Genomic DNA, 26,477 nt, shown 5'->3' with positions numbered 1-26,477 from the left:
TCGCTGCTCCTTGCCCTACTGCCGTGGTTCAGGGTGGGGGGCAGTGGGGACTCCGTTGGTAGGGGGGTCGGGTCCGGTGCCTGGGTGGGGCGGGCTGGGGCGCTGCGTGGTCTTCTGGGCTTGGGTGTGGGGGTGTGTGGTGGGTGGTGGTCTGGCTTGGCTTGGGGGGGTGGTCTCTTTGCCTGTAGTGGGGGGGATTGGCGGGGGGCCCTGTTTGGGAGGGGAGGTCTAGCGGCGCTGGATGGCCTGCCCATCTACACCTGGGGCTGTGATCAACCCTTCCCTGGCTCTGGGACGGGGCAGGGCAACCCTCTTGGGTTCCCCGGTCGCTTTGGGTGTCATCCACTGCGGCTGGGGGGGGGGGGCTTGTCGGCCCTGTCCTGTGGGGGGGGGGGTACTGGGGGAGGGGGGGGCACTATCGGTACGGGTCCTTGGGGGTTTGACAGGTCGGGTCTCAGCTGATGCAATCGGCGGTTGCCCCGGCCGGTTGGCTGCCTCGGTCCTATCGAGGCCTGACCAGAGCTCTCTCAGGGACGGCGCCTGGGGGTGGGGGCCTGTGCCTGCTCTGGGGGGGGGGGGCTTTCTGGCTCCTTTCTCTCTGTGTGGGGTGGGTGGTGCTGGGCCTGGGGTGTTGGCGCCTCTGGGGATGGGACCCCTGGGCTGAGGGGACCTGGCCCCTATGCTGGGGGGGGGCTGGGGGACAGCTGTTTGACCACCAGGGGACAGTCTACCAGCTGTCCCCAATTTACCCCCTTCCTCATATAATCTCATATTAGGGTCAGGGGGTGGGGGGTTTAGCCTGTGATGCACCTTGGGGGGAGGAGCTACTTGGCAGTGGTCCCGCTCCCATGGTTGTCGTATGGAATGGGCCCCCCTCTCTCGGTTTTATTTGCACCTTAGACATGTACCCCCCTTGGTAGGGGGGGTGCTTGGACATCACTGCCAGCAAGCAGCAGATGTCCTCTTAGCGCCCTACCCGCCAATTTTAACTGCACTTTAGTACACACACCCTTTACTCCTCAAAATATGCATTCAAACATAAACACACACACACATGCACACACACACCCTCACAAACACACACGCACACGCATTTCGCAAGGAAGGTGGCCCCTGCCTTGCTCCTTTTTGTCCAACTGTGGGCCGGGTGGATGGCTGCCTGGAGCGCGGACTCCCTTGGTCTCCCTTGGGGGGTCCTGGCTCGTACCTGGGGTTGGGTTGGCTGCTGCGGCGGGGGTCTTGGTGTGGGGATGGCTGGGCACTCTCCCTCCTTCTTTTCACATTCCACCATCCATTTTAGAAGAACATAAACACTCAATTGAGCACAGGTGTTAGCTCACCTTCGCACTAAAAGTTTGTGTGATTGAATGAAATATTTCACACTAGTTCGTTTGAAGGCATACGTATGCATGTGTGAACACTATCTGTTTTGTGTACATGTTGACATGTGGACATTTTTGCAGCTAGCAGGTATGTTTGTAACATTTGAGTGTGTGTGTATACAGGCCCTGCCCTTTGAGATTTGTATTACATCTGTACCTTACCGTAATGATAAACATCCAGCAACGTGTTGCTTTACAGTATGCAGCTTCATGGCCCCCCCCCCCCCTTCTATTATCACCCTCCTAACCCCCCCCCCCTCTCTCTCTCTCTCTAACATCCCTCCTTTCCTTTCCTTTTCCGTCCGGTCCAACACAAAAGATTTTCAAATATGATAGAAATGAATAAAGTTCGGCCTCAATTACAAAAGGGGTTTATTCAGACATACCTTTGGTTTGTCTGAAGATTCATAACCCCTGTTGTTAAAGTAAAATATGTCCAACACAAGAGGCCTTCAGCTCTCATCTGTCTGCCCAGCTGTTGGACAGGACAAGTAAAAAAAAAAAAAAAAAAAGACAAAAAAAGTCAATCCACCTGAGCCGCAGCCATTTATTAAATATGAGAACTGGACTAGATTTCTACAGAAAAATAAACAGCTTTTACTCTTTCTATTTGTCAGAATAACCATTCTTGCTCTGCTTCCTTTTGTAACATGTTCTTGCTCATTCAAATTTTTTTTCACATATTTTCTGGAGTGCAAAGTATTTTTGAAAAATGATTATCAATCCAAGTGGAAAGTTCTAAATATTTGACAAATTTTGTGTGGCCTGCTTTCAAGGAGGAGGGATGTGGACTTACAACAAGCTCACTCCTGATTGGCTAGAGCGATTGCCATAGAAAAAGGGTGACTCAGACCGACTTGGAACAATAACTGTTGTCTGTTAGTCAACAGACTAACGTCGTCAAACATGTTGGCGACTGTTTTGCAATGGCAACTAATTTGACTTTATTAAAGTAAAGTTACCCTGTATTACCCACATTTACCACTGAGCTGTGTCACAATACTCATGTCGGTATTAGCAATTACTGTGCTATGCCTTTTGATAAAAGAAAGTGAAAATAAAATTTCTTTAAAGCAAAAATGGCAATAACATTTAAGGCAGGATGGAAATAAATTCTGGTTAAATCAGAGTATGCAAAAAAATAAATTAAAATTTAAAGATAATCTGCATTTTTTGTAGAAAAACGGATATTTATTATTGTCAGAATGGAAGACTGCAAACAACAGTTGTGCATTAATTTAGTACAGACATGCTTCTATTGTAAAATTAACTTATTTTTGTTAACATTCTTATTCTGTGGCTCATTTCCAATAAAGGTTAAACTGTTTTCTAATTGGATTGTTGTCATGTCCATATGAAACTGCTAAGAAGAAAAAAAACCAGCAGAAAACTAAAAGACAAGACTTCATGGCGTTTACAAAAATGACAATGAAAACACTTTTACAGTAAGGAAACACAATTATTCCTCTATATATCCTTCCATTGAAGTAATTCAGTGAAAAACAAAACAGAGGAGAAATGTAAATCTGGCAGATGAAACTATTGTGAATTTGAAAGCAGTTATGATTAAATGCATTCCAGCAGCTTTTGATAATCTATAGAATCAACTATTTATTTCAGCCTTAGCTTCAGGACTTCCAGGATTTTATTTTTTAGTCTACAGCACAGAGTTTTTATTTTGGCGACCTATCTCTCCCTTGCCCCTCTTCTTCCTCCTCCAGCACACACAGCTGATGATGAAAGCGCTGATGACCAAAGTGGAAACTACTGCAGTGACTATCAAAATGACTGGCGTCTTGTTGCAGGTCTCTCCATCCTCCTCTTGTCCACTGCTGGTGCCGTCTTCTGTTTCTGAGTTGGGTGTGGTTTTGATGGCAGGTGACGGAGTGCTTCGTTTGGGCTGAGGTGTACTGAATTTCTTCCTCTTATCAGTTGAGGTCAACACAGTCTGTTCAGTGGGACTGTGGAGGATCAAATCCTCATCCGTCAGCATGACAATCTCCTCACCATACAGACTGAGGGGTGTCTCACAAACAACGCTGGTTAGTTTGACCTTTGATGGGTTCTGTATGAGCCAGTCCCTAAGGGGAATGATATCGCTGTCGCACCTCCATGGATTCCGCTGGAGAAGAATCTCTCTAACAGCGGAGAGAGCAACGAGAGTCTCCTTTGGCAAATTAGGGAGTGAATTGTTTCGTAGATCAATCTGTCCTAAATGGCTCACACCTTGCAGGAAGCCCAAAGGAAAAGACTCGATGAAATTGTGCTCCAAGGAAATGTTGACCAGACGAGGTAGCTCTTGGAAAGTCCCAGCCTCGATGGTTGTGAGCAGGTTGGTGTGCAGGGATACTTCTCCTAACTGCGTCAATCCTTTAAACGCACCTGCTGACACGTGACTGATCTGATTGCGACTCAGAACCAGTAGCTGTAACTGAGTCAGATTCCTGAACGTGTCATCCTCCAAGCGGTTCAACTTGTTGTCATACAGCCATAGCTGTCTCAAAAGCATGGGCCCAAACACCCCAGGGCCCAGACTCCTCAGCTGGTTTTTGTGTAAGGAGATTTGGGAAAGAAGGGGTAGATTTAAAAAGATCCCTTGTGAAAGAGATGTCAGCTGGTTGTTGGACAGAAACAGCTTTTGAAGGGTCAAAGTTTTGGAAAATAAGTCACGGTGAAGATGAAGGAGTTTGTTGTCTTGTAGAGAAAGTTCTTTCAGATCCACAAGATCATCAAAAATTCCAGTTTCAAGCTCCCGTAACATGTTTTTGTTGAGGCGCAGGATTTGCAGCTGAGAAAGACCCTTAAACGTGTCATGAGACAGGGAAGTGATATTGTTGACAGAAAGTGAAAGCTTTTGCAGGTTTGTTAGAGGATGGAAGGCGATTACAGGTACAGATTTGATGAAGTTCCTACTGAGGTCAAGCTGTGTCAGGTCTGCCAACTGGGAGAACCACTGAGGCCGCACTACTATAAGTTTATTTTCTGTAAGAATCAACACATCCAGTTTTTGAAGATGTTGGAACAAGGTCTCAGGAAGATCCTGCAACTCTGTGCTAGAAATGACCATTTGAACCAAGTTAGGAGTGGAATCAAATGTTCCAGGGTGCACTTCCCTCAAAGAAGTTGCCTTAATCATGAGTTTGCTAAAAGCAGTCGTGAAATTAGTGAAGTCCTCTGGTTTCAAGGAATCAAAAGTGCTTTTAAGTATTTCAAGGAGGCTAGTAGAAGCGTTCAAAGTTTTGGGGAAGTCGGAGAGGTGTGTGCAATGGGCTTGGTTAGCAACACATTGGCATCCATCTGGACATGGAAGGACAACCGCACTCAAAGAGCAGAGAATTAGAAGTACGGCAGGAGTCAGTGGAAGGTCCATTTTTGTCCTTAAAAGGAAACAGAAGAAATGACATGTTAGAGAAAAGGTTGGTCATGAACCATCTGGATATTTTCATCAAGGAATCCTGATGATGTTTTATAGTGGTGTAACGATTAATTGATGAATTAATTTATTATCCTACGATCCTACCACATCAATCTTTCTGATGTAAGCTGTTTATTAAATCAACCAATACCATTCAAAATGAAATAAATCACTTGTTATCAATATTAGTGGCTGGGATTCCATGCAGGAATCCAGGGTTCGATTCCCCAGAGGGGAATAAACAATGGTACTGGGGGCAATTACCATATACATGGCGAGCAATTAACATCATCCAGTGGGGGTCCTTGGGCAAGACGATGCAGCAAGACGGTGCAGCTGCAGCTCACTGCTCCCCCGGGGATGGGTCAAATGCGGAGAAGAATTTCCCATAGTGGGATAAATAAAGTATCAATTATTATTATTAATTATAATTATTGGAAAATACTATTTGGATTGAGGCATGGTTGGTAAAAATGACCAAGTGCATTACAGAGGACAACACATATGTGATGCAGCAAAAATGGATCAGTCGATCATTCTGGTCCAATGTGTGGAAACCCTTTGAATTTAGCAAAGATATGTGACCATACAGTGTGCTAGTATGTACCAATAATCTTTCCTTTGAAATCCCTTATGATGTGGAAAAACAACAGTGGGATGAACTTTAAGAAACTTAAATGTGAATGGATTTACCATAATACCTGTTTGCATGTTTGTTTGTACACATATTTAATTTACACATGATTGTCTTGAAGAAATACAAGGAATGTGGAAAACTTCACCAGCTCTGTTCAGTACCAGGTACTTATCTCTGAGTCTCACTGGTTGGATTTTTGGCTAAAGATGTCCTGGATAGGTCAGATAATCAGATTGTTCAAAATGAACCGATGGAAACTATGAATCACTAATTATGAGATGGATTAAATTATTGTTAAAATAGATCATTTCACCCTTAATATTTTAGCCCCAGAGGAGTATAGAAAGCAAATTTGACCTTTTTAGAATGATGTCCAGCTTCATTATATTGACAATATCAGCTGTTTTTGTGTCAGATAACATTTATACAAGCTGTCAGGGCGAATGGTTGAATAATTAGACTCGTTCCTTTTATATATTATATATCATAATATATTATTGTTTTGAAGTAAGTCCTCTTCCATTTGATGACATTTTGACCATCAAGTTTAAAACACCGTGTCAGGAATCTTTTTACAACTTCTTTTTAAATTTATCAGAGCAGGGGGCTGCAACCTTTAAAGCCAAAATAGTCATTTTGTTCAGATTCTTGCCTACCAAAGCCCAGCGAGAGCTGCAAAGTGTTTTTAGTAAAATACAAAAATATATTTTGTTTATGTTTTTATATATGTTTTTGTGGCCAGAAAGCCATTCATTTATAAAATGCTGCTTTTAAATATTTGCAATAGTTCAATTCTAACAATGTTATATTTTTATGTTTAACAATTTTAGCTTCTTTTTCTTTTGCCACCAGCACATGCAAGCTCATTTTGAAAGAATTTCATTATCAATTTCATTGTCCAATGGACAGTGACAATAAAGGCATATGTAATCAAATCTAAAATAAAATACAGCCTGTGTTAAATAAGATCCTCTTGTTGAAGCAAATGTTTTTGAAAGAATTTGAAGAAAGTCAAAGATGGAATTTTCTATCATGACTTTGGTTCATCCTTTTCTGCCTTTTATTATAACAAGAATAGTTAATAAACCTAAACATGAGGGGGTTGTCAATAAATAAATTCACTTCCTCCCCCTCTCTTCAAATCAATTAAACTCCTTTTGACAAGCTTAATATTTAATAGTTTCCATGCATTATGTCTATATACAGATAGGAATATGTGCTTTAGGCCTATTCTAACAGATTCTAGATTGATCTTTTACCATCATTTTGCCCAGTTATTTTATATGTTAAATATCTAAAAAATAAATGATAAGTCATTAAACTAAAACAAACTAACCAGAACTAAAAAAATGATATTTATTCAAATTCCTTGCATCTTTCTGTAAAGACCCACTCCAATGAAAATTGTGTTTGTAGCATGTAGCATCATGATGGAGGTCGTATATAAAAAAATTCAGATTAAAATTCACTTTTTGAGTTTTTCTTTACTCGAATTGTTGTAAATCTTGAGCAGAAAAAAAACAAAGGCATGATGGAAAATGAAGACAGGCTTATTCTGTGACAGTAGTCCAGCTCGCAACTCAGAGGCGAATTTCTGATGAGCTCCTGCCGCTCTGCAGAAACTATGTGAAATGACACAGTTTTTTTATTTTTATTTTAGCTAAAAGAAATGGCATAATCATAATTAATATACCATTGGGAATGCTTCTACGATAGAATTGGGGTGGGACTTTAAAGCCAACGGAAGGCCAGAAAGCTGTATGTGGCTCCGGAGCCGCAGGTTGGAGACCCCTGATTTAGAGTGTTGAGAATATTAAACGACTTACATCACATTTTAATGCAAATAAAACATGATTATCCGTCGCAGATGTTTCAAACTTCCCCCAGTTTTACTCCCAAATCTTTGTCAGGATTGGTTTGTTGTTTAGTGGATACTTCTAAAAAATATTTGTTAATTGATCTAATTTAAATCTATTTTGGGTCATGCCGAGGGGTTGGACAGAGGTTGCATTGTTCCAAAACTGCAGTGAATCGCCTGTTAGACTTCATCAGCTTTTGGTTGCTGGGATCCAAACCATGATGGTTTTCCCATTAAACGAAACAAAACTCTAAGGCAAACACTCATCAAGGAAGCAGGAAGTCCTTCCTTTTGCAGAAATGTTTATGGAGTTAGGGTTTGGATAAGTGAATCACCACATTGTAGATGAAATCATTCTTTTGTTTTGTCTACATCTCAGCTTGCAGATTGCTTGCACATTTTTGAGCCTCCGGCTCTTTATCCTGTTCGCAATGGCTCTGAAGGCTGAAAGGATTAAACTTTCTAACAGAATGTTCCACCTCTCCTTGCAGGTCTTTGTGAGACTTAAGGCTGGCGAGTGTGAATCGTTTTTCAGTGACTGAGATCCATTAGGGTGCAAGAGGAGTCTTTGCAAGGAAGTACTTTTCCAAAGCATCTCAAAAGACCCCAGCTGCAGAGAAGCTGTATTTCTCTTTTCCTTTCTTCAGGTTGGTCATGAAATACCTTCTCCCATCTGTTTACATTTTCGGCTAATTTTATACTCAAGTCTGTTTTCTATCAAAGGACAGCAGAGTGAAAGAAGAGAAACTTTCCACAGTAGGATGGTCAGGATCTGAATCACCATTCCCTGTGTTAAAACCTAAATGTTTGTGGTTCAACTTCTTCAATTCCATTTGAGGCACTTCCCTTTTCCCTGACATGTCATAGTTCATACTAAAGTTAAGGGTGGTTTTCTGAAATAGTTCAGCATCAAGAAAAAGTCTAAGCACAAAGTTTTAGGTTATCTGAATACTTTTAATGTGGAAAGATTGATTGTTTGTAAGAAGACACTTTCTTTGAAATCCTTTTTTTTGCCTAAAAACACTTAAAATTACAATTGTTCATTTTGTTGCTGTTGAACCCCCCATTCTGCACTAAAGCACAAGGCAATTTTTGGTCTTGATTTGAAAACATTGATTTTTCTGATCTTCAAAAGCCGTAAAAACCTTTTTAAGTCTTTAATAATTCAGTTCAGATTGTTTTTCTTCTTTCACTGAGATTTTTTTTTCTCTCTCCAGAAACAAAACAACTAACGGTTTAATCAGGAATAACACTGACAAGAATAAATGAGGGGAAGAAAAGAGGCTCAAAAGTGAAATAGTCTCTCAACTCTGTATTTCAACATCTATAATATACAGTATTTGTTTTAACAATAATTTTCACATCTAGCTGTACAACAAGGCAGTTTGTAGAACTCACCTCCAGTAGTGAATGACAGTGAGGCGATGCAAAAACTTAGTGAGCTTGTTTTTCTTTGTGGAATGCCTTCAGCCTCACAATTCCTCTGAAAGTTTCTCCACCCTGCTGCTCTCCCCCCTGCCTGAACTGATTTCATAAACACAGACCTTTAAATGGGTTTTACAGTGGGTGGGGTAACTCTATTTTTTTCAGCCTTACATCTTTTGTCATTTTGTTGGGAGGTGGTGACGATGTCAGTTTGGATGGTTTTGCTGATCTAAGTCAGGGTTTTGCTAAAATTCAGAGATTTCTCTCTGTTGTTGCTTTGTGATTCCTTGTTTGAATGAACAACAGAGATAAACATTCAGCTGAACATCGCCTTGCTTCTGGTTCTTGACCTCTTTCACAGAACCCAGCAGATAAAGAGGGTGGAGTTAACGTTAAAACCTTAACTGATGTGGAGGAGATTGTAAACACAACGGAAGAATCTAGAATGATTTAGTTTTCCTCTGACCAAAAAACAACACCATGACCACAATCATAACCTTATGTTGACTGACAATAAAAACACATTCTTAAATATTTTAAATACAGTTTTATTCAAAGTTTGTTTAGAGGCTTTAGAAGAAGGTGCTTTAGTCTGATAAACTATTTCCTTTCTTTTTTTTCTGCTCCACAATTTATGATAATGTGTCTTACATGAAACATTACATTAAATTTACATTTATTGCTGTCTAAAATTATATTTCCAAACTACTTTTAGAGAAGATACAAAGACTGTTTGAGGAGGTTATTAGCAGAGGGCAGTGTGTACGTAGCTTAAGACAAGAAAAGAAATCTTATATGTGGGTAATTGGAATGAACTACCGTATTTTCCGGACTATAAGTCGCCCTTTTTTTCATAGTTTGGCAAGGGGTGCGACTTATACTCCGCAGCGACTTATATTAGAAATAAATTGAAATAAATACATTGTTAACCCTCCTGTTATGTTCATTTGTGAGGAACAGAGATGATATTCCTGGGTCTACTTGATGGATGAGGTATGTTAAGTGTTAAGAGTATGTTAAGTGACTCAGAGAATCAGCAAACTTTTTTTTACAGTAAGATCTTGAAGGCTAACAACACAATATTCTATTTTCCAATTATTTCATAGATTCAGAAATGCAATAAAAATGACAACTGTTTCTACAAATACAGGCTGAAAACAGAGTATTAGTTGGCCAATGATGCTTCATCAAAAGAATAAATAAATAGGTTTGAGAAAGAATTACTGTGAAATTATGAGATAAACAGTCTGCTATGATTGTGTCATATGAGGTTGTGAAAGTTATTATATCTTGGTCTCAGATTTTGTCAAATAAATTTCTCGTCAAAATGCGACTTATAGTCCAGTGCGACTCATCTGCGTTTTTTTCTACTTTTTAATGCATTTTTGGGCTGGTGCGACTTATACTCCGGAGCGACTTATACTCCGGAAAATACGGTATTTAGTGGTTTTTGATATAGATGGAGTTCAGGAGTCTCGTTTGAATTTAGTGTCACATTAATTTAATCAGCAATGGTTTTGGTTTGTTTTTTTAGAGTAACTATTCTCAGAAATAAATCAAAATTAAGGGTATATTGGCTTTGGGATATTTAAATATTTGACAGTAAGTTTTTTTGTCTGCTAAATGAAGACAAATATATGTAACTCAGAAGAATGACACTGACTTTTGTGAGCTCCTGGTTTCGCTAGGTTTATGTCGGATGAGCTCTTATCTCAGATGTGCACACTAATCAATCTTTTTTCACTGTTTCAGCTTGTGTCTTCCACAATGCCATTTCCCCTTCCTTAGTTTGCCATCTTTCACTGTGTATGTTGGCCGATGGTGACCGTTGTGTGAGCTCAGTGTACTGGAAGAGCTTAATCACTGGTTGTCATAGCAATGAACTTGGGTGTTGTTTACTAATTCATTCTCTTTTGTTCCATTCTGGGGGAATTTTTGGCAGCTTTTGGCACTAAATCAAGATTTCATACAGAAATATAAATAAAGTGTGTTTATATTTTGCTTCAACAGAGCTATATTAGTTCTAGTCTTTGGTCCCTCGGGGTCAAGAATGTAATTTTTATTGTATTGACCAACACATTTTTTTTTAATTCACTTTTAAAAAAGTTTTCCTCACTTTTCATTGTTAAAATTCATTTCCTAGTGGTAGATTTTCTGTCTCTGTTTGAATGGAGTCCACTGGTATTGGTGTGAAGAATGTTCACATAGTTGTGTGTTTTTTTTAAACTGAGATGCTTGTGAAATCCCACAGAGGCCGTTTCTTAATCATGTGCCATCTGAGAAGCTGCTGTTTTCGCCAGCGCCTTGATTCATGGCTAAGTCTGCTTCAGTTTGCAAAGATGGTAGGACAATGACGTCACCTGGAAAAAAAACTCAATTCATCAAAGTAAAAGAAAGACATCTCTATCAAACTTGTAATGTGTTCTAAGGTTATGTGAAAATTGATGTTGACAGAACACGTTTTTGGCTCTTCCTAGTTTTATGCAATTTAAGCAATTTTGTGTTTTTATTTTTTCTATTTTGTGATAAAGTTGAAGTATGTTAAGCTTGTTAAGGCCTTACATGGTATGGCCCCATATATCAAAGACCTCATAGTGCCTTACCATCCTAATAGAACACTTCACTCCCAAAATGCAGGACTGCTTGTGGTTCCTAGACTGAGTAAAAGTACAGTTGAAGGTAGAGCGTTTAGCCACCAAGCCTGTTTTATGGAATAAACTACTAGCTCATGTAAGAGAGGCCGACACAGTTTCCACATTCAAAGTAAGACTGACGGCTCAATGCTTTGAAAAAAAATCTGCGCCACCATTGATTTTCTATTATCTGGTATATCACAGTGTTTGTACCAGCCTGAAACCTGGAAATTGGCCCCCCCTTGCAGCTGCGCCCTGCTGTCTTATGGAAGGAGTTGCATATGTGTGTGAAGAAACAGGGGAGGGGCAGTGGGTGCAGGCACCGAGGTGAATCGTCGCACGCAACGCAGCCTCTATTGCGCTAATGATGTCATTCTTTATTAACTATTGTAGACATTTTTATTAAATGTCTGTATTTTCCATCTGTATTTTTTACATCTCCATGTCGTTTAGTTGGTGTTTTTGTTTCAGGCACTTAAGCTTTCTTTTCTGTTTTAGACAATATCAGGGTTTCTGTGTGGCAAAATAAAGTTCCAGTAATATTTGTTGAAAGTTAGTTTATATTGCTTTTTTCTTTTGTTTATGTTAGTAAAAGATACAATTTTACGTATACTTACTCAATCTTTATAGATAATGATCTCATTTATAGTCACCACGGCGAGTGGGGGGGCACAAAACATTTTCTTTGTCCTAGGGGGGGCTTTGCAAAAAGTAATTGAGAAGCAGTGGACTAAATGATGCCGTACAGTGATTGTGACATGTGTGTGGTGTGAATGAAGTACATAAAATAGCTTCACACCCTGATCGTGTTTTCTAGAGTATAGTCTGCAATAGATTCTGTTTTTGGACTGAGTTGTGTTACAGTAGTCTACATGCAGAGGACTCTGTCTATTGTGGCCAAGCTGACATCATCAGTGTTCTGAAAGTTGGCAAAGTCAGCAATGACTTTGTTTCTGATCTCCAGGAGTCTGATGAGGTTGTTCTCACGAACCATATCCACAATAAGGCTTTCTTGTGTAAATATGGCAACCCTCCCACCTCTATGTGCCATTCTTTCAACTCTAAAGAAAGAAACATTTTATCAATGGACATGTTTTACGATAAAGTAACAACTGATTTGAAACTAGTCGACTGCTTTCACAGGCTTGTAAAATTGTATTGTGACAAAGAAAGCAATAGAGTACAAGACCTGTAGTGTTGACTGAAAGCCCTGATAATGGTGGCCACGGTAAACCTACTAAGGTTTTGCCGTCTCTTAGTCCTGCTTCAGCCATTGTCATGTCATGGACAATGACTGTTGATCGCATCTCGTCCGTAACGATGGTGCGATTTGTCTTCCTCTCCCTTGTTGGCCTCCTGCTCTTCCTCCTCTGAATTGAACTCCTCTTCCTCGTAGGCCTGCTCCTCTTCCTCCTCTGATTTGAGCTCCTCCCCCTCCTTGGCCTGCTCCACTTCCTCCATGGCCAGCTGTTCTACCTCCTTTGACTCGAATTCCTCTTCCCCTGACTCTGCCTTCATCCATTGGGTTTGTTTGAAATCTTCATCAAACTGTGACTCTGAACTTGCTTTTATACATGTGGTCACAGCATTAGTAAACAAGTGTCTTCAATTGTGTGTCATTGTGTGTAATGAATGATGCCAGGTGTGTTCATTGTGTCCAAATATTGCTGAATGTAGCAAGCATTTTGCATCACATGAGCTTTCATTCAAGAGTATGAGCAGAGTTCTTTTGCAACTTGTGTTTTAGCAAAGACAAATGTGTTAAGATTAATGAGAACGGAGGATTGTGTTTTGTGAATTTTGTCTTCATGTGAAATGTGTTTATTATATTGGAAAAAGGTGGCTAGATTTAGTAAATATGTTTAGACATCTGGTCATTTGGTTTAGGGGATTGGCTTTTGTGTTTTAGCATCAATGCATAACTGTGTTTTACAGTCTATAACTGACACAATGTCATTTGATGCATTTTAAGAAACACATTCACAATTCTCCAATTTTACCGACCTGTTTTAGTTTTAGTTCATTCTGGAGATACCTGAGAGTTGATCATTTGTTATTAAAGTACACAACCAGATTTACACCTCTTCAGCATTTTTGAGGTGAATTGTTCCAATCTGAACTTAAGAATTTGAGAAATGATCCCCCTTCCCCTTCTATTATCACCCTCCTACCCCCCCTCTCTCTATCGTCCCTCTCTCTTCTTCCCCTCTTTCCTTTTCCGTCCGGTCCAACACTAAAGATTTTCAGACATGATTGAAATTAATAAAGTTTGGCCTCAATTACAAAAGGGGTTTATTCAGACATACCTTTGGTTTGTATGAAGATTAATAACCCCTCTTGTTAAAGTAAAATCTGTCCAACACAAGAGGCCCTCAGCTCTCATCTGTTTGCCCAGCTGTTGGACAGGACAAGTTAAAAAAAAAAAAAAAAAAAAGAATTCGAGAAATGATTTGTTTGAAATGCAGAAAGATGTGCAGAAACGAAGAAACCCATGACACTTCGGCAGAAAGGTTCTGGGCCGGTGACCTTCTGCATGAGTGGGAAAAGCTCAGACCATAGCTGAACCCCAGAGATGTTAACGGTGTAAGGACCAGACCATGCCAAAGTATTGTTCCTGACCGCCTCTGGAATGTGGATAAATAAACATCCATGAGTTTAAAGGTGAAACATGATGGTGACTGACAGAGAGGACAGAAGCTTTTGTGTCGGCAGCCCAAAGTTCCAGGATGCGAGGCAGAACTTTTTTGATTGAAAGCTTCACAAATGAATCTCATTACAAGAATGAATTACGCAAAGATGGTGCCTGAAGGAGTTTTGTATCAAAATGAGCCAAAAAAAAGAGTGTAGTAAGATGAAAGTCGTGGGACTACAGTTACAATTTTCCACTGGACCAACCATATGATTTTCTAATAAAGAAAACTAAACCATTTTCAAGAGATTTTTTGGTTTGGGGGAGAAAAGGAGGAGTGATGAGAAAGACTTAAAACCTGTTGCAAAATTTGTTATCTGGGGCTCCAGAAGGTCTGAACAACTTGTTCAATTTTTATCCAAGCTAAATCAGACTTTTGATATTCATTCAAGTCTTTGTCTCTTTCCTTGAATTTGACCTCACAAAGCTGACAAGCCTCAGAAAAGCTCATTGCTGTTTGTTTGTAGATTTAAAGCAACAGCTTAAAGATTCAATCCCATCAAAACTTTTTTTGTTGTTTTAAATATATTCTCGTGGCATTTTTGGATGATGGAGGACAGATACAAAGAAAATTAAGATTAAAATAGCCTTTTTGAGTATTTGTTTATTCAAATCGTTGTGAATCACAAAGTGTTAGGAACTATTGGTGAATGAACTGAAAGACAGGAACTTGCATGTTTAATGAACTTAAAGCTGGACAAATTGTAAAAGAAAGAAAATAGTTGTCTTAAAAACCAGCCACTTAAATAAACTGAGAAGGATGAACTTAAATTGAACATCTGGATAATTAACAAAATGAACACAGTGTGATTGTGAAAGAACATTACAAGAAACATGAGTGAAAACAAACCAGAGTAACGGGAACAATTCAAAAATGGAAGTGAAACCAACTGAAAGTCCCGATGTGTCTGTTGCTTCAATTCTGTAAATGTTGAAAGCATAATGTTGCTTAAAAAAAATAATTGGTCATAGACCTGATTTAACCCTTTGAGTGTTTTTACTACACTACCATTTATTTATTTATTTATGTTTTAGTATTTATAAACTTTTTTGAAGTAATGCTTGATAGTAAAACCCAGAATTCTTTTTTTTATAGGATAATATTTCAGTGTATAGACAATAATTACAAAATTAACCTGAAATGGTACACAAAACTCCAAGTTGTAAATCTGGTAATTTGTCTTTTTTTTTTTTTTTTTTTTGTCATTGTAAATCACAAAAATCGAAACGGGTAGTTTCTGTGTTTAATAACAAAGATCAAAAGTGAACTGACAAAAGATAAATAAATGTGTTCATCTAAAATAAAGCAGATCATAAATCATTGAGAAATCGATTTACAAATCAGGTGATCCTCCACTAAACTACACTGTTCCAAGGAGTTAATTCTAAAGGGTTTTACAATTGTGTGTCATAATGATGTTTGAGTTCAACCAAAAATGTAAAGCTAAAAATGTTTTGAATCTATAATATTGAATGGAAAATATAGTGGTCAGCATCACTTCCATGTTATTGTAAACAGTCGCTGTGATAGGTTCAGGTCCCAGTGAGACTAAAGTTTAACCATAGGGCAGTTCTGTTGGGATAGCCAAAATTCAACACCGGCAAGTCTATATAATATTTTAGTTTCATTTAAACTAAGTACGAAGTTATTAAAAACTCTACTTAATGACATTTTGACATTTTAAGGATTATGAGAATTTCTGACCCAAAATTTTTTTCTCATAAATTCTTTTGAAAAGGGAGGGGGGGGGGGGGGACAGTATTATACTTCCGATTGCAAATATATTTTACTCCTCGGAAGGTCATAGTTCTAAATGAATACTTTACATGAACACTGAATTTAGGAACATTAACCTGAAAGACTTTTTGTCACAAAGTTTTTTTCCATAGTACCTTTAATTTAAATTACATGAAAACATTCACTCAAGCATTTGAAATGTTATCATCATACATGTTCACATTCCCTCCGCCAAGCACTTTGAAGTATCCAAGTAATACTACCATGTGTGGTAAATACGAATAGATAACAAGTTTACAAAGAAGTATGCAGTTTAAAACTTCCTACTAGTTACAAATGAAAATACATCCTCACAACACATCATTCATTTGGTTTCTTTACCTCTTGTAACTCTTGTGCTATCTTAGATGACCCCACCCTTACATTGACGTGTTCTTCCTACCATGACAAAAGTGGATAAAGGTGGAAAGATTTCATGTAATCCATGGACACCAGTGAAGATCACAAATCATTGAAGAAAAAAGGTTCAGGGCACTGTCTAGTGGGTCTAGATGACCCAACTCCCAATGTTAAAGTGCCTAGGATAGCACAAGGGTTAAAAGCTACTTTGGTTTTTAAAAGAACGTTATTGTCACCTAAGATGTTTCCACACTATACAGCAAAATGGAGGACATTTGCCACATTACTACAGTCGCATAGACCCGCAATAGCAGCAACAAAAAAAGAAACTTTGCAAAAAAAAGAAATCCACTCAGCCCAAACTCTTCTCACCTCTTTATGCATCAACTCTCACACCAGCAGAACTATAACTTTTAGTATGAAACCCAATAGAAGAAAGGTCACTTTTAAATCTGTTTTTCATTGTTTTATTTTGCTGCAGCAAAGTTTAAATTTAAAGGCAACATAATTATGGTGAGAATTTCTACTAAATGATCGGCTTAAAAATTTGCATGAAACCTAAAGACCTGAAGGAAAATAGTTCACCCCAATGTAATGCTTTTAACAATAAAGCAGTTTTGACATTTTGCTCGATTTGAGTTCAATTCTTTTAGCCCAATTTATATATATTTTTTATTTTATGTTAATTATCTGAACTTAATATCTATTGAACAAGGCCTGAAGTTGATAAAATTCAGTTCTAAATGTGACCCTCCTGTAAAATTGTAGTGCATACTACAATCAATCATTCAAGAAAAACAAGAAAAAGAAAATGGTCCTAGTTTACAAAGTGGAGCCTACAAAAAAAACCCAGTTTATCTCCATGTGTGCAGCAGTCCTGATAACGCTGTTACTCCTCATCTATGCACACCCAGCTTTCAGCGCCTCCATTGCCACGCTGAGGCGATGCATTCCATACACGGCTGCAAGAATGATCAACAAGCCTGCCGCCAGGAGAAGGATGTAGCAAAACATCAGGAATCCCAGCAAATCTGTGTCAGAGGGCAGAAACCACACGTACACCCAGCCTCTGTGATGGTAGTGGTGAACATATTCAGGCACCTGTTCTATTAGTAATATGTCCAAAAGGATGGTGGGGGATGTGGAGGCAGGCGGAAGGGATGCTAACTGTGTTTTGGCTTCTGAGGCTGTTGATTTTGATAATGGGGTGGTCGGAATGACATGCAGCGGCTGCAAAGACTTATGCAGACGCATGCGCGGTGTCGGGTACCTTCTGACTTCCTCTGTTGTTATGCTTACATGTGTTGTTTTCGCTGGCTCATAAAGGGAAGTTTGGATTCTTTTTTCATCACAGTAAGTGAATTCATCGTCTCGTAGAGAATTAACTCTGCGGAGCACATGGTAGATTGGACTGTGACACAACACATCGTCAATGTCAATAACTATGCGGGGATTGTTTCTTATCCATCTAGCAAAATCCCTAATAGCACAGTTGCAATCCCAGGGATTTTTACTCAGATTCAACATCCTCAAAGCTGCATTTGATGAGAAGATGTCTCCTGGAAGAGACTTGAGGTTGTTATTTTTCAGATCAATGGCCATAACGTTTGTTAGATTCTGAAAGACGTCTTCAGGTAGAAGCGTCAGGTTATTATCATTGAGCAACAGCGTGTTAACAGTGGTTAGTGAGGAGAAAATCTGAGGGGGAAGGTAGAAGAGGTTGTTGTTTCGAAGCGAGAGCTTTTGAAGATTGGGAAGGCAGCAGAACACATCCGGCGGCAAATGCCTCAGTTTGTTGTTTAGATGGAGGTTGAGTCGCAGAAGTCCAGACATGTTGGCAAACACATTTCCAGGAACCGTGGTGAGGTTGGTGGAGAAGAGATAAAACTCTCTCATGTCAGGCATGTGGCCCATCAGCTCATTTGGCAGAAAGAGGAGGGGGTTTTTGTAGATGGTGAGTTTGCTTAGCTCTGGCATGTTGTAGAAACTTTTGTGCGGGACAGTTTGGAGTTGGTTTCCAGAAAGGGTCAGGATTTTTAGCTTGCCAAGTGACCAAAACACTTGAGGTGCAATACCTTCAATCTTGTTCCCATGGAGGATTAGCTCTTCTAGGCTGGTAAGTTGGTCAAAGATCCCTTCCTCCAGACTCTCTAGTTCATTGTTGTAAACCCTGAGCCTGCGAAGTTTAGTCAAGGAGTGGAAGATATTTTTGGGGAACTTTTTTATGTTGTTTCTGCCAAGATTAAGAACAGTGAGATTGGTCAATCCATCAAAAACACCTGCACCAGGGCCAGTGAGCTTATTGCGGGTCAGGTCCAGAATCAGCAAGGCTGAAAGACCTTCAAACATTTCAGGAGCAAGAGTTTCTAACTGGTTTCCATCGAGATAAATCTCCTCCACAGTGGTAAGTGGACTGAAGACTCGAGCAGGGAGGGTTGAGAGATCATTTGACGACAGCTTGACAGATTTGAGCTGAGGAGCTGCGTGGAAGGCCTGGGCATGGATGGTATGTAGATGGCTTTGAGTCAGGCTGAAACGCAGCAGGAGGTCCTGGTGGGCCAGACTGTGCTCCTTTATGACGTTCATGTTTGTGTCATTAAGCTTCAGGGTGTAGGTGTGGACCGGCAGATGCTTTGGTATTTCTGTGATGGTGTAACCAACACAAATAACTTCACCATGAGGATTACACTGACAGCTACTGGGGCACGGCGCACTGCAGTAAAAGAGCGGGAATATGGAGAAGAGAAGCGTCGCCCACAATAGACCTGTATAGTGGCAAAAAAAAATAACAATAAGACATAACAGTAAATAATAGGTCAACTCATGATATAGATAGATGGGTAAACTTTATTGTCTGTTCAGTTATTAAAAAAGTATCTTTAAACACGGCAAAACTACTTAAAAATTAGGCAAAACCAATACAACTATTAAAATGGCTTGAAAGATTATTAAATACATAAAAAAATCCCAAGAAATCATCACAGACGGCATCATCCACATACAGTTTAAAGCAAGTACCATTGAGAATTAAGCAGTGATTGAATTAAATGATTTTTTTATAGATGTTTTTCCTGGCCATCGGTGTTCTGTATCTCCTGCCTGACGACAGCAGAGAGAAGCAGTGATGGAGAGGGTGAGTGGTGTCCTCAGTGATGGAGGTGGCTTTGCTCATCACCGATCGTCTGAACAGGTGTTGTTAACACAGTTCAATTGATATCAAGACCTACTCTGATCATCAACATTCCCAGCGGCCTTTTTTTTTTATCACGATTATGTCGCTTATAGCCAAAAGCAGACGGCTTGTGTCTATTGTAGGACAAGGTTTCTGCAGAACAGCAGGAGTTTATTAGAAAATTTCCCTCTGAGTTCTGGGCAGGACCACTGGTGCCGAGCAACCCCGCCTCGCACTTCCCAATGCTGAGAGTTCTCCGTTTACACTCTCTCCCTGCTAGCTTGAGGCCCCTCACACTCCCAACCTAACATTGCTGATTCAATAAAAATGACGAGCAATATTGGAACTTTCCAGCCGTACAGTTTAAAGCTGGATACCAGCTTGGACGAGGAAAACAAAGACCTAGTATACATGGATCTAGTCGTCTACAAGAGTAGAGCAAGGAGCTCGAATGTTGCTCTATATATTATCTGTGAAACAAATTTAGTCTTTTCCATTGGAATGCCACGTATTAAAATACCAAAAACATGATTTTCATCAGAGTGGGTCTTTAAAAAACTATATGGACAAATGACAAGTTATTTATATAAATGACATATTTTTGAGACACATTAATATTTTATGTATTAGAATTCATGTCTCCAGGGGTTTCCTGTTATCCCACTCCTCAAAATGTAGCTTTAAGATTATTATTTTTACACTTACACCTGCAGCCAGAGCAGCTGTCATGTGACAGGAGAGCAGAGATAGCTCCATGATGGTAATACAAAAAAATGAAAAAAGATTTGCTCATTTCTGTGTGAAATCAAAAGGATTTTAACTGCTTTCCATTTCCAAACAATTCCTTTGTCCTTTGAATGAAGTCATATGGACAAAAAATTGTTTTGTATATGTGTTTTAAATACATTGACATCAACATGTGTTATAGTATATGATATATGTATAATATTGTGGCTTAAAAAAAGAAAATATCATTTGTTGTTAATTCCACAACAGACATTTCCATCATGGGTCAGAAAAAACAATACTACTGTTGGGTTGTGTCTTTCAAAATACTGTATATTGGCTTTAATAGTAATAAATATGTAATAAAATTAATGGAAAAAATGATTGTCATGTAGAAATTTGATTGGATTTTACCAGTAAAAAAAAAGGCTAGAAATTCTTTTCAAGGGGGAAAAACTATTTTTGAATGATTTAAAGAAGTTCAATTTGATCATAAGGATACATCTATATGTGAAATAATATTAATATATACATATATATAAATAAAATATTCATAAGTTTTAAAAATATGTTGTTCATATTTTGGTAAGCGTATACAAAAAACACAATTTTGGCCTTGAGATGACCTGCCGAGCTGACCAAGGATGTACTCTAAAGTTGTCCGTCAGTAGCTGGGTTGGTCCCAGCAACCCCTTAACCCCAAATGGAACTAACTAAAAATGGATGGATAGAAAAACACGTTTCAAGGTGTGACGGAAATCATATTTTCCTCTGAAATTTAAACATTAACAATAAAATATGTACATTATTTAAACATTTTAATCAGAGAAGAATAGAGAAAGTAAAAAATATCAAAATGGTTTCAAAATATGCCTTTAGTTTTATAAAAATGACCAAATTTGACCATAGTTGAATAATAATCATGAATCTAAACGTAGCTTTTTACAAAATCGAATCAAATTTAAGTCAGTTTGACACTCCAAAGCATGGAGTGTCAAACTCATGTCTGAACATTTGACTGACCTCTGACGTAGGAATCCATCTCTGTCTGTTATCTGCAGTGCTCTGCACTAATCCTGTGTTCTGTGCTGACTTAAAGTAATGGGCAGCGTCTGTCTGTCAAGTTACCCTGCCCTTTTTTCCGTCAGCTTGTCAACTCCAGAGACATCCATTAGGTGGCCAGTTGTCAACCCTCACGCTCTACTGTGAAGGGATTTTGAAAAAGTAAAGGATGACTTATGTTCCACATTATTTTTATTTCCTGACGGTCTGTAATAATGCCTTGATCTTTAAAATCATGCTAACAGATCACTGTTTATTTCTCTATTTTTTTTTACTTTTTTGGGAGGTTTTTAGTACTGTAGAATGTGTATGTTGAACATTTTTCTCTATAAAGTTTCTTTATAAATTTAAAAATGGTGTAAGACATTACAAATTCTGGGCTTAAAATAGTTGTACCTTTTGAAGTTAGTGAGTTGTTGCATGACTTCTTTAAATTTTTCTGCAGAAAAACAACAACACTTGGTTGTTAGAGTGATGACAAATTTGACTGCCTTTCCAAATTCTCTCTGTTTTTTTCCAGTAAAAAGATGGGTGTGCTATAATCGGCCTTCATTTTGACTGACTCGAGGGTGCTGGCTCATTTCCTGATGAAGTCTTATCTCAACAGTTTGGTCTCATCCTGCTCTGCTTCCAGTTAAAGACAGAATTTTTTTTTCAAAGCATAGGGAAACTATTGTCAGATTCTTGTAGCGGGAAGCTGCAGCTGGATAATTCCAGTACGCAGTTTTTATCCTGCATGCTTTCAGCCTTGCGTCTCGGTTTCTTTGAGCAAGGGTGTGTTAACTTTTCATTGGCAGACACATAGTCATTAGTTTTTCATTACACACAAGCAAGGCTTGGGTGTGATGGTAATTCACTCCATATTATATTATTATTATAATGTGTCCAAGCTTTATTTATTTTAGATTTTCAAAATAAAGTCCACTTTGGCTGAAAATAAAATAATAATTATTTAACTTGCAACTAAACTCTCTTGTGCTATGGTAACGCACAAATTTCTCACGTGTGGGATCATTAAAGTGCTTCTGATTCTGAAAAAGGTTCTGCTTTGTTTAACCAAAACTGTGTCTTGTTTTAATTACATATAGTCTGCAAAAACTTAAAAATCTTTAAATTTGTGTGAAAAACCAAAAAATTCCTTAGAAAGATCTTTCTGGGCACCAGGCCACTTGTTCCTAAAAGCGTGTTTAAAGTTCATGTTGCATGTTTAAAATCAAGAGAATTGTGCAAAAAAGAAAGCAAACTTGATACATCAATTTATTCCACCTCTGCAAAAATAGGACGTTTTGAAGTATGACTAATATTTCATAAATTGAGTACATTTTTTATGTGTTTTTTTTGTTTACTATGAGCTGTTTATACCATTTTATTTCCTGTGTAGGACATGAAAGATGTCTTAGAAATAAAATTAATTTGAATTTACATTTTTTACACCTTGCAACACTAGTTTGAAAACCATTTATTTCCAAAACGTAAAAACTACTTTTTCTAGTTTTTAAAGTGTTTCTCTGTTAGCCTAATGTGTTATTAGTTTACTCTGAAGGCAATCTGTGGAATAAGGTGCTTCATCCAAGCGCATATTGACATAAAGATCTTTAAGGTCAGCAATAAAACTTCAATTTCCACTTAGTTGATGAATTCTGCCCTTTAGGAGCTTCAGCCTCCCTCCCCTTTTCAACATTATTCAGGCAAAATGTCACCTGCTAATTTCTTATAAAGATTAGATGTATTTGTCAAAACTTCTCTGGGATAAATTTCTGCAGTATCACGTTTTTCTGGACTAAGTTTATAATTTTTCTACTATTTGACAGACAAACCATAATAACCTCCTGACTACCAGAAAAAAATATTGTTCAGTCAAAATGTATTCTTAATCCACCAAAAACTACAGTTCCCAGAGCCCCATCACATTTGGCATCGTTGTCTACTATAGATACCAAAGAGAGTTAATTCAGTCAGATGCTGTGGTAGGGTCATATTCAGGTTTAGAATTGTCCTTTACAGATGACAAATTTGCACTGTTGGTTGTCAGGAGGATATGAAATGCAGGTAAAATTGAGACTTAGATGAAGTAAAGTAACCCCAGATCATTACACTGCCCCCACAGGTTTGTGGAGGTAGGGAATGAGCGATCCGGACTCATGACCTTTTGAATTGTTCCTGATTCAAAACGTTTGCCTTCCTGTCAAAGTAAAACCTTTGTTCCCCTGATTTTCTCTCTAAAATAACTATTACAAGAAATGTTTTAAAGCTCCTTCATCCATTTCCAATGGAAATCTCTTCATCCCATTCAAAGCTGCCACAGAAGGCCTCACCCTGGACACAAATTGTCTATTCTTTTGTCTTTCCAAGCACTTTCTGTGTGGTGTCCCTGAAATCTTTCTAGCATAATAAACACATTCGCTCTGCACCGCTACCTTTGTTCGAGCTAAGCTTGTGACTAAGCCCGCTCCAATCCACCTGACCAAATGCCCGTCGGTGTATGGAAAGTCACTCATCACAGCAACCCGCCACTATCAACACCTCTATCCACACAGAATCAGATGATTAAATGTTTTTTAACTATATATATTCAAAAGAGTTATAAAGGTCATTGATCCTAGGATGTAAAAATTGCATCAAATTATCTATAATTTTTTACCAAATCGGTTTTTGTAAACACAACTTTTGAAACAGAGAAAAATGAATAATTTCTTATTTATATATTTTTATTTACATCTTAAAACAGTGAACTTTTGAAGCACGCGGTTGAGTTTGACAGCAGTGTACAAAATGTTAAGCCACATTATTTCACAAGAGGGCAGCAAAAACAAGCAGCAGGTCAAAAAAAATGAAGTGCATTTGACTCCAGTACTCGGACTGTGAAATTGAATATTTACAACTTTGATTCATACACATGCAATGACAAAAAATTTCCATTACATGAAAAGTTTATTCAGGACTTTGTGAATACAATTTGATATTGCTAGAGTAAATGGAGGGATTCTTCGACTGTAGTTGCATGATTTAAGGCTGTTTGGAGCTTTGCAGCGAGTTTCCACAGTGATCCTCAGTCTTTTACATCCAGATCAGACACAATACTTCCAGAAGCAAGCTGCAGGAAAGATTTTAACATTACCATGGAGTAATTGCATTAAATCCACCAAAATAATATTGTCTGATTAACTTACGTTCACCCCGTTTATTAGTTAAGGATTTGCCTTCTGCCATTTTAGCAATCGTCCTCTCAAGCTCCAATTCCTCCTTCAGAGTCAGCAGCTGTAAGAAAAAATCACAAATTAAAAAAGCCTATTTTCCACCATACTTAAAGGCTCCATTATTTTGGCTTTTTTTCTAGTTAAAATTCTTTTGGAACATACTATATATAAAGTGTTCACATTTTAGGCGCAATGACCAATCTGGATTTTATTTTTTTAATTATTTACCAATCCACTGGAAGGAAAATACACTTACTTCCTTGAGATCAGCAAATTTATTGGCCAACTCCACATCTGAGAAATAGAAACACCGGTTAGCAAATAGGAAATATCCATCATTTATACCAAAGAGCAGTCTTTTCTTCATGCACTTTCTCACCCACAAGACTGTTCTTTTCAATAGGAACCTCATTTTTTGGTAGTAACAGCTCAAGAATCTTGCTTTGGGTCACATCGTCTGGATTAAAAATCTGGTTTCCTGCACAGACAAATAAATATAGCAGTTTGGATCCAAGTATCAAACAAGATATTTTATATTAGTGTCAGAATACAGAAGATTTTCCTTTCTTGTAACATTTAAACACAGTGAATTTGAACGTTTTTATGGAAATAAAAATACATGTTATGGATTTTTGCTTGTAAATTGCTGAAATGCTAAGTTCTGCACACTTGCCTGCATTAAAAATGTTCCTCCCCTCCACAGTGATCAGCCCCTGCAGAACCAGCACGCCCAGAAGTCCTAAACAGTAGTTCACAAGTGAAAACCTTTCCATGGCTTTCTGTGTCGGATCCTGAATGCACCGCTATGATCCACCTTCAAGAAACACAAGAGATTTGCTCTCTGGAGTCCATTCTGTCAAAATATTTATACTTTCTTTGCAAGGGAGGAGGGGGGAGGTCTCCCACCAGTGTCCTAAATCAAAGGTTGTCACAGACTTCGTCAAAAGCCCTCCTTCTCACGAGGACCATGAAGCGTCTGAATGAAATATAGGGGTCTGACGTAGCAGTGAAGGCCAGCAACCCTATATCACTCTGACATGAGCAAATCAAGGAGAGACAGAGTTATCAATCAGCCGGTTGGTCACGAGAGAATGCAATAAGATCTTCTTGGCACGTCCAAGCTTTTGTCTTTTACAGGAATTGCTTCTTTAAATAGGACAATGCAAAAAAAAGCTAAGTAAATTGGTTCAGATGACAATAACTCTGGGCAACTCCTTAGTCTTGGTTTCAAGACTGGTTTGGAGCTGCAGGAACATCCATCACTAAAGCCGATCACCTGCACCTCCCAGGTCAGAGTTGGGCTTTCTGTTCAGTACATCAAGGAAACTACTGACTGAATCAGCAACTGATTCATTATTCATTCACGAAGTATATTTATCCTAATACCGTTTTCTATGTTTTAGAAATGTTAATTAGCTCATCAGTGGTTCATTGCAGGATTTCAATGTCACAAGACATTAGAAAAATAAACTCTTTTTTCCCCCATTATTCTTTAAAAATACCGTTTAGGTGAGGCCAACAAGTGTCCTTTATGCTAAACATTTTAAGAAACAACTCTGCTTTGTAATTTCCGTCATCATAGGAAGAAGTGACAAAGAAGCATCAACATTATAGGAGAGGAGAAGCGGAAGTTACCATGGATACAGACAGGAAAAAAGAATGATGCCTTTTAGAGGAGCTAAAAGTGAGACTCGGTTCATCACTGTTCCAATTTTTTTGGTTTTAATGCAGCCATAAACTCTTTTACGTCTTTGTCCCATCATTTGGATCACACAAAAAATCTGAATGATAAAGGGAAACAAAATATTCAATTTTCTAACAGTTTGAATTAGTCATTACGGTTAATAGCAGAAGGTTGCAGTGAAGAAGCCATATCGGGTGGAAAATTAATCTAGAGAAGAGAAATTATTACGTTTTCACCTTAAAAAAATTACTCAATATGCACATTTTAATCCCTAAACCGAAGTAAACTAACCACACCAGAAGTCTGCAACTTTGATTACTGAAAGAGCCATTAAAATTAGGCAAGTCTCGCTTCACTGTTTAGAAAAAAAACACTTCAAACAAAAACTTGGCATTGAAAAATAAAAGATTTGAAAAAATAATGACAAGACTTACACTTTAAACCACAAATTACACTCAAT

At 38.5% G+C, this 26,477-nt stretch overlaps 2 protein-coding genes across 2 annotated transcripts; both read right to left on the bottom strand.

Annotated features, from left to right (window-relative positions):
• Window positions 1-1,914: 1,914 nt before the first annotated feature.
• Window positions 1,915-21,180, bottom strand: LOC101171153. Its single transcript, XM_020702807.2, has 5 exons — window positions 21,098-21,180; window positions 17,083-18,941; window positions 8,812-8,816; window positions 8,691-8,756; window positions 1,915-4,759 (listed from the first exon to the last, which is right to left on the bottom strand). The coding sequence occupies exons 1-5, from the start codon at window positions 21,114-21,116 to the stop codon at window positions 3,040-3,042; spliced, it is 3,669 nt and encodes a 1,222-aa protein (XP_020558466.1). The 5' UTR covers window positions 21,117-21,180; the 3' UTR covers window positions 1,915-3,039.
• Window positions 21,181-24,173: 2,993 nt separating this feature from the next.
• On the bottom strand, window positions 24,174-25,117 carry LOC100873162 (urotensin II-related peptide). Its single transcript, NM_001257288.1, has 5 exons — window positions 25,007-25,117; window positions 24,713-24,811; window positions 24,590-24,627; window positions 24,307-24,394; window positions 24,174-24,230 (listed from the first exon to the last, which is right to left on the bottom strand). Exons 1-5 carry the CDS (start codon window positions 25,104-25,106, stop codon window positions 24,205-24,207), a joined length of 351 nt encoding a protein of 116 aa, NP_001244217.1. The 5' UTR covers window positions 25,107-25,117; the 3' UTR covers window positions 24,174-24,204.
• Between the last annotated feature and the right edge of the window lie 1,360 nt (window positions 25,118-26,477).

This window comes from Oryzias latipes, chromosome 4, assembly GCF_002234675.1.
Source record: "Oryzias latipes chromosome 4, ASM223467v1".
Lineage (NCBI taxonomy): Eukaryota > Metazoa > Chordata > Actinopteri > Beloniformes > Adrianichthyidae > Oryzias > Oryzias latipes.
Note: the sequence above shows the minus strand (reverse complement) of the source record. Positions and strands in the feature narration are given on the sequence as shown.

Excerpts from the sequence above, each read along its gene's own strand:
- LOC101171153 (XM_020702807.2), bottom strand. Across the intron at positions 4,760-8,690 it reads ACTGTCATTCACTACTGGAG|GACAAAAATGGACCTTCCAC; the intron begins GTGAGTTCTACA and ends TTTCCTTTTAAG.
- LOC100873162 (NM_001257288.1), bottom strand. The coding sequence starts at position 25,106 with ATGGAAAGGTTTTCACTTGTGAACTACTGTTTAGGACTTCTGGGCGTG. Across the intron at positions 24,395-24,589 it reads AATTTGCTGATCTCAAGGAA|CTGCTGACTCTGAAGGAGGA; the intron begins GTAAGTGTATTT and ends TTTTTCTTACAG. Across the intron at positions 24,231-24,306 it reads AACTAATAAACGGGGTGAAC|CTTGCTTCTGGAAGTATTGT; the intron begins GTAAGTTAATCA and ends TCTTTCCTGCAG.